Below are 19,798 nucleotides of genomic sequence, written 5' to 3'. Positions count from 1 at the left end.
TATTTTTAAAAACATGACAAATAACAATTTAGAAAGTATTGTTTTGTTATATTTGAAAATTAAAAACATAAATTGTAATAAATTATATATCAGATATAAAATATTATAAAATTGTAATAAAAAATATTTTATTATGTGTTTTTATGTATATATCACACTGACCTTTTTTATATTTTTGATGTTAGAGTATTAAAATAAACCCAATACCTGTTTGAATGTTTGCCTGGTAGAAGAATGAAATAATAATAATAATAATAATAATAATAATAATAATAATAATAATAATAATAAGCTCGTAAATCATAGATTGTAAGGAAATCTAAAAGTAAGGAATTTTCACTTCAAAACAATGCATTAAACTATTTCAAATGAATTCACAATAATATTAATAATTTCTCGCCAGGAGGACTCTTATTGTGACATGTTTCTGGCTTTTTGAACCGGAAGTTTACGTTAAAGTCCGCGTTAATGAACTTGACCACGTCGTTTTCCCCAGCTCTAACTCTGGACACAGGTAACTTCATCTTCTGTTTAAATAAAATGATTTTAGATTTTAGTTTTTGTTAATTTCAGTAAAATATATTAATCAGAGAATAATTATTGTCACTCTGCTGCTTTGTGGCTTGTTAGCTAAAATGTTAGCTTAGCCAAGACAGCTAGCCTGTAGCTAAATGTAGCTAAGTGTCTCAGGTCTGAGCTTCATGTGAAGAAAACAGCAACTAAAACCACGAAGACAAAATACAAGGAAAGAGCATTCTGGTAGTCATTAAAGTTAATTTAAATAAATAAATAAATCCCCGTCTTTAGCTAAACCTCCTCACTGTGTAAGTTTGTGAGAAAGTGCAAGAAACTCAAGATGCTGTTGTTCCTCAGAGATGTCTGGACCTGAGATGGACCCGGATGTGGCATTAGGACTGTTTGAAGAAGGAGCCACTTTGGTTCTCCTCGGCGTTCCTGAAGGAACCGAGCTAGGTCTGGACTACAAGACCTGGGGGGTGGGTCCACGTTTCCGTGGCATTAAGATGATCCCTCCAGGAATCCACTTCCTCCATTACAGCCCGGCTAATGCCATGAGTCAGGGTGGAGAACTGGGTCCTAAACGGGGTGTCTTCCTCTCGCTGAAGCCTCGCGAGATCCTCCTGGCTCACTGGGACAAGGACGAGGAGGATCTGGACTTTTCGGCGTCAGAGAACTCGGAGGAGGTTTCTCGTGTGAGAGCCGGCCTCCGCGAGCTCGACTCGAACCTGGGGCCGTACCCGTACGACACGCTGAGGAAATGGGTGTCTCTGACGGATAAACTGAGCCAGGAAGTGGCGAGTGCACTGCAGCCACTGAGCGGACGCGTGTGTGCCTTCAGCGACGTGGTTCCCGAGCTGCAGCTCACGCACACCAAAGACAGAACTGAGCAGAACCTGCCACGGAATGACACGCAGTGCCGGAGCATGAAGGAAGGACTGGATAGACTTCCACGCATGAAGCAGAGGGAAGGAACAGAATTCCGGTTCTCTCACATCCCTCGGCACACGTATCCTCCGGGAGCCACGCCCGCTCAGATCACGCAGTGCAGCATGGACCTGAGCTACGCCCTCAACCTGCTGCTGGAGAACCACTACAAGGAACAACCGCTCAACGTCCTCGGTACTACACTTCCACTCTAACCTGTCCGTTGCTAAGCAACATAAATCATCAAAGCACTTATTTCATATGTAGAATGGATTCAGTTGGTTTTTATGGTACATTGTGTGTGTGTGTGTGTGTGTGTGTGTGTGTAGGCGAGTTGCAGTTTGCTTTCGTGTGTTTCCTCATCGGGAACGTGTACGAGGCGTTCGAACACTGGAAGCAGCTGCTGCTCCTCCTCTGCAGGAGTGAGGAGGTCATGAGAGAGCGCTCTGACCTTTACCTGAGCCTCATCAGTGTCCTCTACCACCAGCTCGGCGAAATCCCCCCTGACTTCTTCGTGGACATCGTGTCTCAGAACAACTTCCTAACCTCCACGTTACAGGTAGGGTGAGGAGACAGGACAGAAAGAAAAAACAAAGTTCTTTTAAAATACATTAAATTCACTCGTTTTTTAATTCTTCTGTGCAGGACTTCTTCCAGTTTGCCGGTTCTCCAGGCGTCAACGCTACACTGCGGAAAAGAGCAGAGAAGTTTAAAGCTCATCTGACCAAGAAGTTCCGCTGGGATTTCGACGTGGACCTGGACGAGTGTGCGCCGGTGGTGGTGGAGCTTCCGGAGGGAGTCACGCTGGACTGAAGCTGACCTGATGTTCTGATGAAACGTCAGAGGGTTCATTAAAAAGAGACAGTAAAGCGCTTAAGAGGATCAAGGATTCTGCTTCTGATCTTTTCATCCTTCATCATCATCATCATTATTATTGTCAGTGTCTGTAACTTCAACACTTAGAGCAGAAAAGTTATGGTTTGGCCAGAAGTAAAGCAGACTGACATTTGCAGCTTTCTTTAAGTTTTGGACTTGAGGTTGATGTTAAGTAATGGGAGCTTATAGCCACCAGTTTAAAGCTTTGTGGAGCTGTTCAGTCTCTTAAACACACCCAGTGATGCTGATTCTGAATCTGTTTTATAATAAAAGATCTACTTTGACCCTTAAAGCTTCAGTCTTGAACCCTACAGCAGTGTTTCCCTGTCAGAAAGGGTTTCAGTACTGGTTAGAACCCAGTTAAAATGGTATAAACCATTAAGTATCCAAGGAGCCCTTAAAAAAGAACCTTGAAGAACATTTATTTCCCAAAAGATTTCTAAGCTCCTGACAGGTTCCAGATATCACAAAGACAACAGTGAGCGAAGTTGGAGCTTGTCTAGAACATTTACCTCCTCTCTTAGAAGTGAGGGTTCTCTAATGAAGTGTTTCTCGCCCCCGAAAACAGTTCTGCTTGGAATCCATTCTAATAGGAAGACATTTTGTTGTAGTTTTCTTCACAGACCATTAAGGTTTCTTCACAGGACCAACCGAAGAGTCCTTTGTGGAACATGGTAGCTTGTTTTATTTACAGTTTTGAGCAAAATACATCAGAAAGCACCGGGAGAACCTTAAAGTTTCCATGTAGAGGCTTACACTAATATTTTCCACTCAGAAATGCTTCCAGCTCAGAGGATAATTACCCAAAGAACCCTTCAGGAACCCTGAACCCTCTCTGAGGGTGTATAAAAGAGCTAAAGCCCAAGAGCTACGTCTTAAAACACCTGAGAGAAATCTGGAAAAAGTGTGAAGGTTTTAGACACGCTGAACTCTCGGCTATTAGCTAATCTTAAGTGGTAGCTTCATTTTAAAGACAAGCTTCACAGACTGGACACCGGTCTGATTGACCTTTTTTTGAGGTAAAGAAGATTTAAAAGTCTCAGTTTTATTTTTGGTCACAGGATAATCCTATTAAACATCTTTTCATGCTTTTTTGTTTTGTTTTATTAATAAAAGTCAGGTTTCCTCATTGTTTGTTGTGTCTGTATCTGAAGGACAAAGCAACAGTGCAATAGAATAGTAGGGGTTTAAAACAACAACAAAAGAAATAAAAATAATAATGTTCAGGAAGAAAGTTAGAACTAAAACAAATTTTAGTCAAACTGAACCGAACATTAGCAACAAGCTAACGAACAAACAACACAGAAGGCGCACGAGACATTTATGCCAGTCGATCAATCCAATACAGAAACACAGGGGGAAGCACATCATGATATTATTACAAAAACACGACAAACATAAGTGTGTCTGCCTCAAAATAAACAGTAAACTCTCTCTATATATTTAATATTGCACAAGTTGATCAAATAAATATACAATAAACTATTACAAGAGAATTATTACTTATCCACCCCCTACTAGAAGAGTTTGTGGTATTTCCGGCTGAACATTAATTTTAATAATGGAACTATTATGAGGCAGTCAGTTTGACAATCCGGAATATCTTTAAAAATCCGGAAAATTAATTAAATGTAATTTAGTAAATAAATAAAATTAAGCAAGAGAGACTGTGCTAATAAATTCTAATCTAATGATAATAAAGAATGGACCACTTTCTGTTTAATCTGTGTAAATATGAGCTAATACACTGGAACTAGAACTACAAACATTAATTCAACTAACAAAGCATAACAAATTTATATAAACTAAAGTATAAAAATAAATTCATGAATGAGTAATTCAAAAAAATAATATCATGTACAGTATAGTGACCAGTTTCACCACTAGAGGGCAGAACAGATCCATTTAAAATGACTTTCCTTAAGCAATTTTAACAATAAAGTCTAAATAACACTGTTTAGATGTTTATAAATATTATATATTTTAAAAAGGTTTTGGGAAACGCCTCCAGATCATTGAGTTCAGGTGTTGTTTTTCAGGGGTTCGGCTCCGCCCCTTAGTTCCTATGAAAGGAACTCTTAATGCTTCAGCTTCATACCAAGACATTTTGGACAATTTCATGCTCTTTGTGGGAACAGTTTGGGGATGACCCCTTCCTGTTCCAACATGACTGTACACCAGTGACCAAAGCAAGGAGACTGCAAGACAGACCACAACTGGGACGTCTGCCTTTACCTGCACATGAATGTAATATGGAGTTGTCCCGCCCCTTTACAGCTATAACAGCTTCAACTCTTCTGGGAAGGCTTTCCACAAGGTTTAGGAGTGTGTTTATGGGAATTTTTGACCGTTCCTCTAGAAGAAGCACATTTTTGAGGTCAGGCACTGATGTTGGACAAGAAGGTCTGTCTCACAGTCTCCACTCTAATTCATCCCAAAGGTGTTCTATGGGGTTGAGGTCAGGACTCTGTGCAGGCCAGTCAAGTTCCTCCACACCAAACTCACTCATCCATGTCTTTATGGACGTTGCTTTGGTCACTGGTGTGCAGTCATGTTGGAACAGGAAGGGGTCATCCCCAAACTGTTCCCACAAAGAGCATGAAATTGTCCAAAATGTCTTGGTATGAAGCTGAAGCATTAAGAGTTCCTTTCACTGGAACTGGAACTATGTTATAGAGAGTAAAGACAATGTAGAAGGAATATGGTGTAAATAAGAGTGTTTTTGAGAAACCCTTTGCTTTTTTGACCTTCCAAACCGTTCCTCATTTCTCACATCTTGACAGTGTGAATGCATCTGAGGAGATCAAAAACTGTCTCTAAACATCAACTCAGGCCTTGTTCCCACCCCTTTATTCTCTCTCACACACAGAGTGTTATAATGAATAGAGATGTCATCTCCATCAGCCTCACACCTTTTCTTATCTAGCAGGATTGATTTAGCAGCGGCCATGAGCTCCGTCACGGTGTGTATGTGGGAGAGACTCGCACCGCCTGCTTAATTACCCCAAACTCTCAGTGCATTCATTGAGTCCTGATGAATGAGCAAACGAGGAAAAGCAGAAACCTCTTCTGACTTTTCTATTGTGTCCCTCCTTTCACATCCTCTCCGTAAGGTCCACTTCCGACACCTCGTCCCACTCTCTGTCCCTCTCTCTGTGCTCCAGCCTCAATGTCCTCCAGTGTGAAGCGGTGAATAGTCCAGCTTTGGTTTGCAAATGGGATTTTGACATCTGAGGCTTTTGTGCTTCAGGAATTCCTGGTGGAGAATGGAGCAGCATCTCCTGCCAGTTTAAAGGAGCAGTTCAGTCGGAATGAAACAAACACCATCTCAGTGGTCAGACACCATGTGTGTGGTGTGGAAGATTTGCACTCCTGTTTCATAAAAAGGGAAAATATTATAGTAATCACTTCATGTGATGTCGAGCGAGAAATATGAGATGAGATGAAAAGAATGAATCCGGTAAAAAAATTGGATCTAAAAGCGGAAATAAATGAATGTGTGCGGATTTTGTTGAAGAGCAGTTCTGACCCCTCTCTTTCTGGACAATATGTAAAGCGATTTGAGAACACTCAGACGAGCACAGCGGGGGTGACGCCGGCTCACACACTCTTACAGCAAACATCTCAGGAGTCACACCAGGAGCTGTGTGTGTGTGTGTGTGTGTGTGGAAGAGAAGGAGAAACTCTGACTGGAAATTATCCACTGATAATGCTCTGGTTCTGATCCAAAATCAATGGGTTTTACACACACACGCGCACACACACACACACACTCACAAACTGTCATATACACACACACACACACTCACAAACTGTCATATACACGCACACACTCACTCACAAACAGTCATACACACACACACACACAATTACTTTCTGCTTCTCTCTCTCTCTCTCTCTCTCTCTCTCTCTCGTGATACATCCCACTCCAGAGCTCCCAGTGTTCTAAGATCACAGTGTGACCACTTCTTCTTTCCTGACCTGCCTGATCCATCCAGATGCTCGACCCCTGGTTGCTTGGTGATGGTCACTGCTGCTGAGGTCAGATCTGCTAGAACAGCTTGTGACCCAGTGGACTGCTGTGGATAGAAGCACTCTGAGACCTGAGGCCATCGCATCGGTCAAGGAATTAGTGTTAAGTCTACGCTGACCTGTTAGTTCCTCAAGAACTCTTGGTTACTCACGTCCTTGTGAATTTAAACTGTTGTAGAAAGGACATTATGTACAGTTACATTATTTGCTGTCCAGTGTCCCCCAAATGAGGAAGATGTTCTCTTCTGAGCCTGGTTCCTCTCAAGGTTTCTTTCCTCAGATCATCTCAGGGAGTTTTTCCTCACCACCGTCACCTCAGGCTTCTCATTAGGGATAAATGTTAGACATAAATAATCACTTAACTTTAAACTAAAGGCTGCTGCCATCATGATGTTCCTTATTCCAAGGCTTTTTATTTTTATTTTTAGTGCAGTAACATTATCCTAAAATAACATTCTTAAATAAAGCAGAGTGAAAGAGGGATTAAGTGGAAAACTGTGAATTCCTGTGATATGAAGGAACCACATCCATCATCATCCAGACACTCTGAGGGAGCTCCTTCAACACCTGCAGCTGATTAAACTCCAACACTCGCTATACATTAGATCTGTTACAGAAGATTAGAACTGAAACCTTATTCAACCTCGGAATCATACATCAGACCTCGGATCCCTTCACACCTTCTGAGTAAAAAATCATGAATCCAATGAGAAAATCAGCATTCCTCATAGCTGGTCTAAAGAACATACATCTTCAGGTCTTAGATTTGTCTGGATGAGGCAAACTGGAGGGTGATGTTCTGTCCTGGATGTGGATGAAATGATCTAGAGGATGAAAGTGAGAGTGATGATCTGGTGTGGATGTGGATGAGATGATCTAAAGGATGAGGGTGATGTTTTGGCCTGGATGTGGATGAGATGATCTGAAGGACAAGGGTAAGGGTGATGTTCTGGTGTGGATGTGGATGAGATGATCTAAAGGATGAGGGTGATGTTCTGGTGTGGATGTGGATGAGATGATCTAAAGGATGAGGGTAAGGGTGATGTTCTGGTGTGGATGTGGATGAGATGATCTAAAGGATGAGGGTGAGGGTGATGTTCTGGCCTGGATGTGGATGAGATGATCTAAAGGATGAGGGTGAGGGTGATGTTCTGGCCTGGATGTGGATGAAATGTTCTGAAGGACGATGGTTAGGGTGATTTTTTGGCCTGGATGTGAATGAGATGATGTGAAGGACAAGGGTAAGTGTGATGTTCTGGTGTGGATGAGATGAGCTGGAGGATGAGGTTGATGGTGATGTTCTGGCCTGGATGTGGATGAGATGATTTAGAGGGTGAGGGTGATATTCTGGCCTGGATGTGGATTCGATCATCTGGACGAGATGCCGTCTGTCTGTGTCTCTTTATTACGTCTGCAGAAGTGGAGCGCAGGTTTAGGAGCGCTGTACTTGACACTTGGCCTCATGAAACTGAACCATTTTTCTCATCTGTGTTTCTTGTGTCGCTGACAAGTTTCAGCCATGTAAATGTTCGTAGCGTAACATAAAAGCCACATAAACTCCTAACTCACATAAGCCTACAGAAACATTTATGAAAGCAGACATAAAACATGTTCTTCAAGGGTTCTTAGCTTCCTAAAAGCTTTTCTGACAGGAAAACAGTCTGTTTTTGGTTTCCACATAAATGTTTTCGTCATTCTCCAAAAGCGACAAATGAAGAACCCTTAAAGAACCCTTGAAGAACTATTTTTTCCCATGAGAATATGTATGAACTGGTTAAGTGTGCAGAACACACCTCAAATAATTGCTCTATAACCTCTCCAGAACATTTAGCTTCTTGGTTACCTGGTGAACTCTTAGGACTGAAGGTTCTTCTACCCTTTCTTGGAAGTCTCTCACAGGATCTGTGTATTACAAACTCCAAATTATTGCACATTATTTTCTTCTTGTTATCTAGAAACGGTCAGGAGTTTTGCTTCTTTCACATTTAGCTTCTTGGTACTTGGTACCTTTTAGAAAACTAACTTTCTTACCTACTACAAAGAACCCTTGAGAATGTGGATCTGATAGCAGAACGGTTTTGCTGTATCAGACAAAAATCCAACTTTTTTTGGAAGCTAAGAATCCTGAAAGATCCAGGGGAGTCTTGAGGAACCCTGGAGGAACTTGGGAAATGTGGAATTTTCTTATTATTATCTAGAACCTGACAGCTTAACTTTTACTAAAAAGGTTTAAAGACTTCTGTAAGGGTTCTACTTTAAAGGGTAAGAAAACACTGGAATCTACCCTGAACATTAAGGTTCCCCAGAGGGACATCTTAAAGGCTTCAAACTGACTTGGTCATGATTTTCTTCTGAATAACTAGAACCCATCAGGGATTAGAAGAAATCTTATTGTTACGATTTACACCAATTTCATTTCTGCTGTATTGTTTTAAACATTCTTCACGTGTTTCGTGTTCCCCTGCCTCATGACTCCACGTTTTTCATTTCGTAATCTGAAATCTGGGACTGTTACTCACACTGTGACGCCTTTGTGTTGATAAAATCCTGGGAAACCCACAAACATGCTTGGGTTATCATCCATGATGTTTATGATGACCTTCATGCCAATTTAATGTGGTAAATCATCTGCTGGACTGCAGAGTGAGCAGCTCCTGGAGTCTGAAACAGAAAACCATTGTGTTTTAGCATTCACTCTCCACACGTCTGCTGTTTATTTTATTTTACAGTCATGTAGTTGCTGGATTTTGTTTTAATACTCATTTATGATGAGCTCTGACTGAGGGATGAGTTTCAGAGTTTTGTTTGTAAGTAATTGTTTCCGTGAGACACAGAGAGAGAGAAAACAGGGATGAAGGGATTTTTTTTCCTTTTATTCAAACTTATTTCCTCAATAATTTCCAGATACACTTCTTCAAATGAAAATAAACAGCTTTCTTTAGCAGTTTACTCACACAGCAAGCTTGCTTTTGTCAATGTTGCTTATAGAAGGATGGACATGTTCATTTTCCTTGGTCTTTGATCTAGTGGTTAATTTCTAAACTTTATTAGCTTACTGCTAATGACATGACCCATTACTCTGAGACAGCTGCACTATCTACTGCTACATACCATGGTAAAAATACTGGCTCATATGTAGCTCTGACTAAATGAACATGAGCAGGACTCACTGAACTTACTTACTGATTCAAATGATTCACTAAACAGTACAGGAACAACTGATTCACTGATTCAAACACTGACTCACTAAATGCAAGAGGAGCAAATGTTGTTTGTGAAAGAAAGATTTACTGATTCACAAATCGACTCACTAAATGTGAATAAGTGAATCTGGGTCAAGTCTGGAAGATTCAGTGATTCATAGCGAGTGTGAGAGGAACGAATGTTTCAGTGATTCAAGATTCAGTTCTTTAAACTGACTCAGTATCTGACTCAAGACAAGTGAATCTCAGCTATGATAAAAGATAAAAGTCAAGGACTGACTCAAACCTCCATCATGACAGAAATGTCCACTGATTCAAAAGCTGGCTCTACGAATATGAAAGGAGTGACTCTTTCTCATGACAGAATGATTCACTGATTTAAACTTGATGGCACGTATGAAGAAAGATTCACGCAATTAAAAATCGACTCATTGAATGTGAATGAGTGAATCTTGGTCAAGACAGAAAGATTTAGAGATTCAAACACTGACTCATTGAAGATTCAGTTATTTAAAAACTGACTCAGTAACTGACTCAAGACAAGTGAATCTCAGCCATGATAAAAAAGAAAAGATTCATTAAATCAAACACTGACTCAAATCTCCATCATGACAGAAAGATTCACTGAATCAAAAATTGACTCACTGAATTTGAATGAGTGAATCTAAGTCAAATAGACTCAGTGATTCAAGATTAAGTTATTTAAAAACTGACTCAGTAACTGACTCAAGACAAGTGAATCTTAGCCAGATTCATTAATTCAAACATTGACTCAAATCTCTATCATGACAGAATGATTCACTGATTTAAACTTGAGGTCAAGTATGCAGGCTAGTGTGAAGAAAGATTCAGGGATTCAGAAACAGACTCGTTGAATGTGAATGAGTGAATCTTGGTCAATATGAAGTTTCTTGCACTTTTCATTCATCCAGCTCATCAGCTCGTGTTCGGTTTTTCTGCCTGAATCTCGTTCCTGAACGCTAGAATGTCCGTGTGCGCTAAACAGACACGTTTTGTAGCTTTACTCCTGAAGGAATGACGCTCGGTGGAAACTCTGTCAGTGTGAAATCATTCCAAAAAAGTTTGTAAAGCAGCATGTTGCTTTTTCCACTGAGGTAAGTAGCCTTTTAGAAGCCCCACTCCATATATAAAGGGTGTGTGTGTTATAAAAGTGAGAAGTGAAAGTGTCAGACATTTTAGCAGCACAGTTGCCAAGTGTGTGAGACAAAAATTCCAAACTTTAATGGCATCCGTCCATGCCAAAGATTTCCAATAAAACAATAATAAAATATTACATCGTTCCCTCGGCATCGGCGTTCCAATAAAGTGCTCATATCAGACATATCGGGTAACGAATAAAACACACAGTTATAGGAAAATAATCAATAACTCTGTGGTGGTGTGAAGCAGAGTGACTGTAACCGCCCTGACGTTGATTATTTTCCTGTAACAGGAAGTCTCTGTGACCTGTCACTGTAGAAAAAAAAAATAAAATAAAATAAATATATCATCCCAATTTTCTTCTCAATAAACTGTTCGGTTATTAAATTGTAGAGTTTTTTTTTTTAAAACCAACTTGTCCCTAAATATTACTTTACCCACCCTGTTAGTATGTTCTACTTGTGCTACAAGAAATTAGCCCCGCCCACTATGATGTCATATTTTATATTGTCATAATCAACAGAAAATCCATCATGTTTCACAATTTTAGTAAGGGTTTTACACTTAGTAAGGGTTTTGTGCTGGGATGTACAAAGCCAGAACACACACACACACACCAATATAAACCATTACTTTACCACACTGAATAATCTAACAGAAGTAACAGGAAGTCCCTGTGAGCTGTCGCTATGGAAACAGAGCTGATGTTCTATCATCATGAATCGAGACCTTCTGACCAATCAGAATCCACCAACGCACCTTTCCGCCCTTTAAGCATGTCATACCTGTGCTACAAGGAATTAGCCCCGCCCACTATGATGTCACCTGGTGTTATTTTAATGCGTCATGATCCACAGAAAATCCATTTAAAAATTGCGCTGGATCTGGAATCTAAACTGGGAGAAGACATGCTAGATCTCTCTCTCACACACACACATCTCTACATCTACTTCCTGTACAAACTTTATACTTTATAACAGCTTGCATCCAAAACACACTAATTTGACCTGATCATTAGGAGGATTTTACTCACACACACATTCAGTGTGTATATGTAGCTGTTTGTTTTTTGCATTTTAAAAAAATAATTTTGGATTTGGAAACACTGATAGAATTCATTTAATGTATGAAAAATGGGGGGAAATATCTAAAGCTGTAGCAGAGAGGACATAGTGGCGGCAAAATCTGGCAACCCTGTCCGTAATACGTAATACACAAGACAGTAGAAATACTTGTGTGTGTGTGTGTGTGTGTGTGTGTGTTCAGGCTGCTCGTTTATCACACCATCACTTTTTGGAAAGCTTTATGATTTATTTTGGACTTGAGCAGCTTTTAAAAATGCACCAGAGAAAAACAGCCTTTCCTTCTTCCTGCATTTTTCCCCTCTTTCTCTGTCTTTTAAATACATCTTAAAAAATTTCAGAGCTGCAGATTTTACAGGCCAGCTGTAGGGTCTGGAGTTCAGTGGAGACACACACACACACACACACACACACACACACAGCGACACACACACACCAGGCCTAAAAGCCTGCTCTGAAGTCTATGAGCCTGCTCGGGGATTCATTTCAAATACTTTTGAATGGAGAAGAAGGAAAATCTTGGTCTCAGATGTGCGTGTGATTTAAAGCGGCCCCTCCGGCGCTAAATCATCAGCACGCCGCCATCCTCTTCGGCTCCCTCGCAGCTCGACTCCTTTATTTTGGGTTTGAAAGTTGTTTTTATTTATTTATTTTCATTTTTTTTAATTTGCGTCACTGTTCTCGTCGCTGTACGCCCTCCAGGTGAAGGCGTGTTTAATCAGATCCATTCTGAGCTTTGATTATCGGACCATCCGTAAACAAGAGCGTGTTTACAGGAAATAAAACAAGAGAGGAAAGAAAACACACACACACACATACACGCACACACACACACATACACGCACACACACACAAACGCAGAGCACATGATGCCAATACAGTCATGATGTTGTTGTTTGCACGCTAAAGTTGGGGATGATCACATCAGGCTGTTTGTGCAGAACACTGGTCCTGATGGAGATGATCTAACAACTATTCCACGCAAACACATCTGCTTTCATAACTATATAAAATATATATCATAACCATTTTATTATTATTATTATTATTATTATTATTATTATTATTATTATTATTATTATTATTATTATTATTAAAAAACATGATCTCGGGCTTCTTCTCGTAAACCTTTCAGTTAAAAATGTTCATTTCATTGTTATTAATTAGCACTTCATGGGTTTTAAAACCAGAATTATTAGAACTAATGCTACTTTTCCCACCATGTTAGCACGTCGTAGTCACTCTACAAGAATCTAGCCACGCCCACTATGAGGTCACATGGCACCCCAAGCAACAGAAAATCATTTGCATTAAAAAAAAAAGTTTTAATGTTGTTTAAAAACACTTAAAAACACACTTTCCCACCCTTTTAGCATGTCATACTTGTGCTACAAGGAATTAGCCCCGCCCATTACGATGTCACCTGGTGCGATTTTTATGCGTCGCGGTCCACAGAAAATCCATTACATTTTAAAAATTGCGTTGGATCCAGAATCTAAACTGGGATATGAATCAAGAATATATGCTAGATCTCTCTCTCTCTCTCTCACACACACACACACACACACACAGATTCATTTACAACAATAATGTAAACCATTATTCTACCACAGTGACTAATTTAGCAGAAAGCGTGGCCACGTCCACATTCCTCCGGAGCGCTATTCCCAGCGGTCCCAGCCTTTCCTTGAGAGTCCAAGGAACGTTTGTTCCCTCCTAAGCCCAGAGTGCTCCCTCGTGCTCCCTTGAGTGGTCTCCAGGCTGTGGTTTTTAGGGGCCCTAGCCTTGGATGTGCACTGCTGGAGATCTGGGACAGGTTGCCGGTTCTCCTCAGGGGAATAACGGCATTCTGCGGTTCTGTTAAAGTAGAGCTGTTTCCCTTCAGCTAGAGCTGATCTAATCTCTGTGGAGCTTCATGGAGTGCTTCATCCATGTTTTCATTGTGTTCTTCTGCTCTGCATGTGCAGGATGAGGTCTGGATGACCTCAGTCATCTGCGTGTGTTATGTGTTAGGGGTTTAAAGTTGGGGGAAAGACGGAGAACATCAATGCCACCGTCCTCAAAAGCGCTCCAGAGCTGATAGAGTTAATGGGTTCCATCTTTCTTTCACGTAACTGTATCAATAACATTACGTTCAACCTTGATTACATATTTCACTATTTTTTATTGACTTTTTATTCAGTTCAATTTTATTCCTGAGCTGTAGTTGCTCTTGGCACGCTTCCCTCCGCTCTCCCTCTGAAGGACGAATTAGATCTCTCCCACTGTTTAGGTCCGGTTCTGTTTCCTTCTGACAAATAAGTGCACTTTGGCCCGAGTTCCTGCTTGGACATGAGCCACACTTTAATTACCTCTAAACTCAGACCTAAATGACCTCCAGCCAAGCAGCCGAGTACGCCGCTGCTCTCCGGCTGGCTCGGTTCTCCGGCTTGGCTGAGACCTCCGTGCTAAATGAGAACCAGTCATCACAGTTCTACAGCGGAATGATCCAGTGGGGTTCTGACGGCTGAGCTGCTGTGTGAAGCGGTCATGCTGCTGCGGTTAAATAACACAATGCTGTTTAGAAACTGTGGCTGATAGAAATAATGTGAATGAACCGATTACTGCACGCTGTGTTCCTGCCATGAGGACGGGTTTTATCATCAGATCCAAAAATCATGGGGATGTTTTATTTTTATTTTATTTACTTATTTGCATTTTATCTTTTTAACTGTTCTGATGCAACAAAAACAGTGTAACGTCAAAATGAATCGTATTTTTGGATAATAACAAACTTTACATATTTAACTTGAAACATCTGCTACTCTCGGAATAGTTCCCTATCAGGAAGGGTTCCAAGTGGTGCATTTTAGCAGACTAGCACGTTCTCAATGAGCACTTAAAGTCCAATTAACAATTAAAACTCCAATTAAGAGTACTAAAGAACTAAAGAACCCCTGAAGAACTATTTTAGGAGTTTGAAAACCCTGAAATATGAACAAAACACATCAAGAACCCTTCAAGAACCATTTAAAAACCTTTACTTATGCAACAAACCCTTAAAAAATCACTGAAGAATATTTTTTTCTTAAATTGTACCAAATACCAAGTTGAAGACAACACTGAGTGTGAATAAAATCTCAACTACCGGTTTAGAACCTTTAGAACCCTCAAGCATTCTTCGGATGCGCTCTTGGGCAAAATGTCAGAACCTCTCAAGCAGCACGTAGAAGTCTAAAAAAAAAACCTTAATTATGTCATGAATCCTTAAGAACCTTTAATCAAACCCTTCAAGAACCATTAAAAAACTCTTAAGGAACAACTGAAGAACCTTTGTTCTCTTAAAAAGCACCAAGATGAGGACAACATTGAGTGTTATTTGAAACATCAGCTATACTTTTAGAAGATTTAGAAACCATCAGAAAGAATCCTAAGCAGAACCATTTTACGAGGCTAAAGACACTCAATTATTAAATAAACCCTCAAAGAACCTTTCAAGAACTTTTTTTGGAGCTTAAAACATTTAATTATCCAAAGAATCATCTTTGAAGAACCATCTAGGAAGCATTTTAAGTCCACAAAGCCTTAATTATCATATCAATCCTTAAAGAACCTTTGAAGAACACTTTATTTGTAGGACTGTACAGAGTATCAGGTAGCTACATGCTAAATGTCTGACAGGTTCTAGGTATGAAGAAGGAAATAATGACCAGTTAAGAAATATTCTTTTAAAGAGAAAAAGCTCCTTCAGTTGATCATTAGCTGTTTGTCCCTCTAGGGGAACCTTTAAAGGTTCTGTGTAGAACTTGAAAACAATGTTTTCATATGAGAACTGTTTAAAATGCAAAATACCTCATAAATTATTCAATGAAACCTTAAAGAACCCTCCTGCTAAGTTTGAAGAAGCTAAATGTTAAACTCCTGACAGGTTCTATTTGTTAGAAAGGAAATAAAGAACAAATATTTAGCAAATCAATGGTTCTTCAAAGGTTCTTTAAAATGGCTCTGTTCCTCTCAGGTAAAACAGAGTGTTTTATCAGAAAGACTTTTCTTTAGAACCTTTTTTGTACTGAAGTAATCCAGTAAGGACCATTTTCATAATTATCCATGAAATTCTTAAAGAACCCTTAAAGAACCATGTTGTACCAAAGATAATAATTTAAATGGCTCAAACTGCACACTAACCAGCTAATACACACTACCTTAGCAACCAGGGTTTTTCATGGGTTCTTCAAAGGTTCTTTGGATAATCAGTGGTTCTGAGCTTGCAAAATAACTTCAGCTGCTTGTTATCAGTGTTGTTGGTTTATTAAAATGCAACAACTTTTGGCTGTTCTCTTGAAAGTTAAGTTGTCTTTATTGGTCACTTATACATTACTGCACAGTGAAATTCTTTCTTCACATATCCCATTCTTTGTGGTTGGGGTCAGAGCACAGGGTCAGCCATGATGCAGTGTCCCTGGAGTAGGGTGGGTGGGTGGCCTTGATCAAGGGCCCAATGGTGGAAGCTTGGCAGTGCTGGGGCGGTGCTGGGGCTTGAACCCTGATCTTCCAATGATCTGTCAATGACCCAGAGCCTTAACCACTTGAGCTACCACCGCCCAGCACGTATGAAGGGGTGCCAATAATTTCAGAGTCGAGGTTCTGCTCGCCTAAATTCCATCCAGACGGAAGTGAAACAGTGATATGGGATCTGTTAGTGGTGGCAGGAGGTTCAAGGCTTCCACGGAGGCGGATCAGGACGTTTCTCATGCAGGAACATCATCCGAAATATTCGAGGAACTTCATCCAAAGCAAACAAAACGGAGTCCTGGAGTTCTCCGGGTTCCTGCGTGAGGACACGGATCCTGGGATCTCCACGTGTGCCGAGAGCAGATGCGTAATGAAATTCCTTCTCTTGAAGTTCTCCGTCTGTGAGTCTTCCTGCACACGGAGCCTGGCTCTGAGACAACGTAAACAACGCGACGTCCAGAAACCGGAGTGGATCGAATGCCGAGGAAATCGGCGAACGACGAAGGACGACTTTCGGATGTCGCGATTGCAGCTGTGTGCGATTTGTCAATGTACCAAATAAAATCTGTATGAAAAAAAGACAAATAGGATTAGACATTCGATGAGAACAAAAGTAATGGCACCCTGTGAAAGGTGGAAGAGTTCATGTGATGTGTGTCTACTGTTTGGTTTACATCTTGCTTCTTTCTTTTCAATTCTCCTTGACTTTTATGGAGTTTTGTGGGTGTGGCTAAATGAAATCAGCAGCTTAGCAAATGTCGAATTTATGTCTGATTGGCATTTATGAATAAACAGATCAGACTTTCTCTGGAAATCAGTCCATATGGACAAAGATTTTGTGCTGTTCTACATGGCACCAGCTCTGAGGTCTGAGTCTCGGTGGAGATGGAAACAGAAGGTCTTTCTGTCCAGGAGAGTAAATCTGTGCTACAGGAGCATAAACCCTGCACTGAAATAGATTTTCATTGGCTTGAGTTGATAATAAAAAGGTTTGAGATTTTCTTTGTGATATTTTTGTTTGTCCTCAGCAGCGGTCACCTGTACTGAAAGGTCCAGAGTCTATTATAAGGAGTTATGAGGTTAAGAGATGAATATAATCAACTCCCTGAGCTGCTGACCGATATAACACTCACACATTCAGGAGGGAATGAGGTCAGTGGTCAGAGAGAGAGAGGGGAGAACCGTACATGTGCTCTCACTGTGTTCTTGTGTTTTGTTGTATTCTCATTGTGTTTCACTGTTGTGCTTTCATTGTTCTCTTGTTGTGTTTTGTTGTTTTGTTGTTCTCTCGTTGTTCTCTTTTTGTGTTTTGTTGTGTTTTGTTGTTCTCTCGTTGTTCTCTTGTTGTGTTTTGTTGTTCTCTCGTTGTTCTCTTGTTGTGTTTTGTTGTTCTCTCGTTGTTCTCTTGTTGTGTTTTGTTGTTCTCTCGTTGTTCTCTGTTGTGTTCTTGTTGTGTTTTGTTGTGCTCTTCTTGTGTTTTGTTGTGTTTTGTTGTGCTCTTCTTGTGTTTTGTTGTGTTTTGTTGTGCTCTTCTTGTGTTTTGTTGTGTTTTGTTGTGCTCTTCTTGTGTTTTGTTGTGTTTTGTTGTGCTCTTGTTGTGTTTTGTTGTGCTCTTGTTGTGTCTCAATTTGTTTCATCGTTGTTCTCGTGTGTTATGTTTATTTTTGTGTATCATTGTGTTCACAGCTCTGTAGAGAGACATGCTGATCTTAGAGAGAGCCTGGGATTGATATTTTGACCACAGATTCTACGGAGTGTTTGATCTTTTGTACAATTTTCTGGCCATGAGCTTCAGGATCTTCTGGGATTCACCGGAGTTTGATTCTCCACACCTCCTGTTAGTGGATTAAACACAAGTAAAGTAACGGCAGTGACACAACGAACATTCCAAAACCTTATCTTTACCAGAAATTTCCTCCTCACTTCGATCCTGAGCTTGGGTTTCTGTCTGTCTGGAGGTTCTGCTGACTCTGTAGGTTTCCTCTGAATTCTCTGGTTTCCTTCAAACCTTCAAAAACATGCTGTTGTTTTGGTTCAGCCAGATTATTTGTCTGTGTGTGTGTGTGTGTGTGTGTGTGTGGTACTATTCCCACCTCAGTCTCAGTATTCCTGGGATCCAAATCCTCCAACCTGACCTGGACAAAATGGTTACTGAATGAAAAAAAAAATGTGTCAATCAAATGGTCTCTTTTCTGAGAAAGTGTCTTGGGTGTGGCTGACCATGTGGGGGAAATTTGCCTGACTATAAAACACAGATCTTAGCATCATCATAGCGCTGGACCGGACCAAAGATTTGGATCATTTCCATCTTCCTTAACACCAGCGGGAATGACTGAAGCTCCGCCCAGAGTGTTTCCTGATGGTCAGTATTTGTGTCACTCTGCTGGAGAAGTTTTTGCTTTGGCTTTGTGCTGTGTATCAGTGCAGAATGTCTGGTCAGTGGTGGTGTGTGTGTTTTGGTGTTTGATGGGCCGCAAACTAACTTCATGAACATGACCATTTGTTCTTCTGACTCAGTTCAAAACCTTTGTCTGTCTCTGGCAACACTCTGCTCATGACTTTGGGCAGAAGCCTGGACCTGGTGTCTCTCAGAAGGATGGAAATCATCTGTCTTTTTCCATGAACACCTTGAGATGAGAACAAATCCGGAGTGAAACCAGACCATCTCCTTCCTTCTCTTTGTCCACACCGACGCCTGTGTCTTCAGTCCGCTGCCAGGGTAAGGCATCCCATCACCCGCTCCATGGCATCCGTCAGATATTTAGTAGCAGTGTGTGAAGCGGTTCAAGTTTCAATATAATTTGCTGGTGGTGGGAAGTCTGAACTCGGGGAACATGCTGGCAGCAGAGTGACACCATGATGAAATAATAAAACAAGAATAAAGCAGGAATTTTAATAGAAAGCTGATTTTTTTGTGTTTTACTGTCCAAAGAGCTTATTAGCAAGAGGCGGTTCTGTCCAATAAGGCGGTCAGAGACCTGAAAGGACTCTTAAAGGCTGTGTGTGTGTGTGTGTGTAATATAAAGGATAATAAGAGGATAATTTGAGGATGAATGACTACAGAGCAGAGGGAGGCTGGACTCAGGAATAAACAATGCCATAATGCTGATGTAACTGGATCTGACTCACTGAGGAAAAAATCTTTACACTAATTCAATTCGATTTCCATTACAACTCTTTATTAAATGAACTCTATGAGGGTTTTGTTTTTTAATGATCCAGGTCACTTTGAGGCTCTCAGGACTGTATTTTGTGTCCTTCTACACCTCTGTAGCTTGCCAATGATTATAATTTTAATTTTTTTAAGTTTTTATAATTTTTTTATTATAACATATTACAAGATAACAAGATAACGTCAACAATATGTCAGCAACACATCAACAACACGTCAACAACACGTCAATAACATGTCAAGAACACATCAACATGTCATCAATACATCAGGAACACGACCAAACACCTCAATAACTTGTTAACAACATGTCAAGAGCACTTCAACTACATATCAAG

At 40.4% G+C, this 19,798-nt stretch overlaps 1 protein-coding gene across 1 annotated transcript; it reads left to right on the top strand.

Annotated features, from left to right (window-relative positions):
• The first annotated feature begins 400 nt into the window (after positions 1-400).
• Positions 401-3,448, top strand: aar2 (AAR2 splicing factor). Its single transcript, XM_058410815.1, has 4 exons — positions 401-514; positions 874-1,638; positions 1,773-2,002; positions 2,089-3,448. Exons 1-4 carry the CDS (start codon positions 469-471, stop codon positions 2,254-2,256), a joined length of 1,209 nt encoding a protein of 402 aa, XP_058266798.1. The 5' UTR covers positions 401-468; the 3' UTR covers positions 2,257-3,448.
• Positions 3,449-19,798: the final 16,350 nt, after the last annotated feature.

Source organism: Hemibagrus wyckioides, linkage group LG15 (genome assembly GCF_019097595.1).
Source record: "Hemibagrus wyckioides isolate EC202008001 linkage group LG15, SWU_Hwy_1.0, whole genome shotgun sequence".
Classification (NCBI taxonomy): Eukaryota; Metazoa; Chordata; class Actinopteri; order Siluriformes; family Bagridae; genus Hemibagrus; species Hemibagrus wyckioides.
The sequence above is the reverse complement of the archived record's forward strand: the minus strand, read 5'-3'. Positions and strand labels throughout refer to the sequence as shown.

Excerpts from the sequence above, each read along its gene's own strand:
- aar2 (XM_058410815.1), top strand. The coding sequence starts at position 469 with ATGAACTTGACCACGTCGTTTTCCCCAGCTCTAACTCTGGACACAG. Across the intron at positions 515-873 it reads AGCTCTAACTCTGGACACAG|AGATGTCTGGACCTGAGATG; the intron begins GTAACTTCATCT and ends GTTGTTCCTCAG. Across the intron at positions 1,639-1,772 it reads ACAACCGCTCAACGTCCTCG|GCGAGTTGCAGTTTGCTTTC; the intron begins GTACTACACTTC and ends GTGTGTGTGTAG.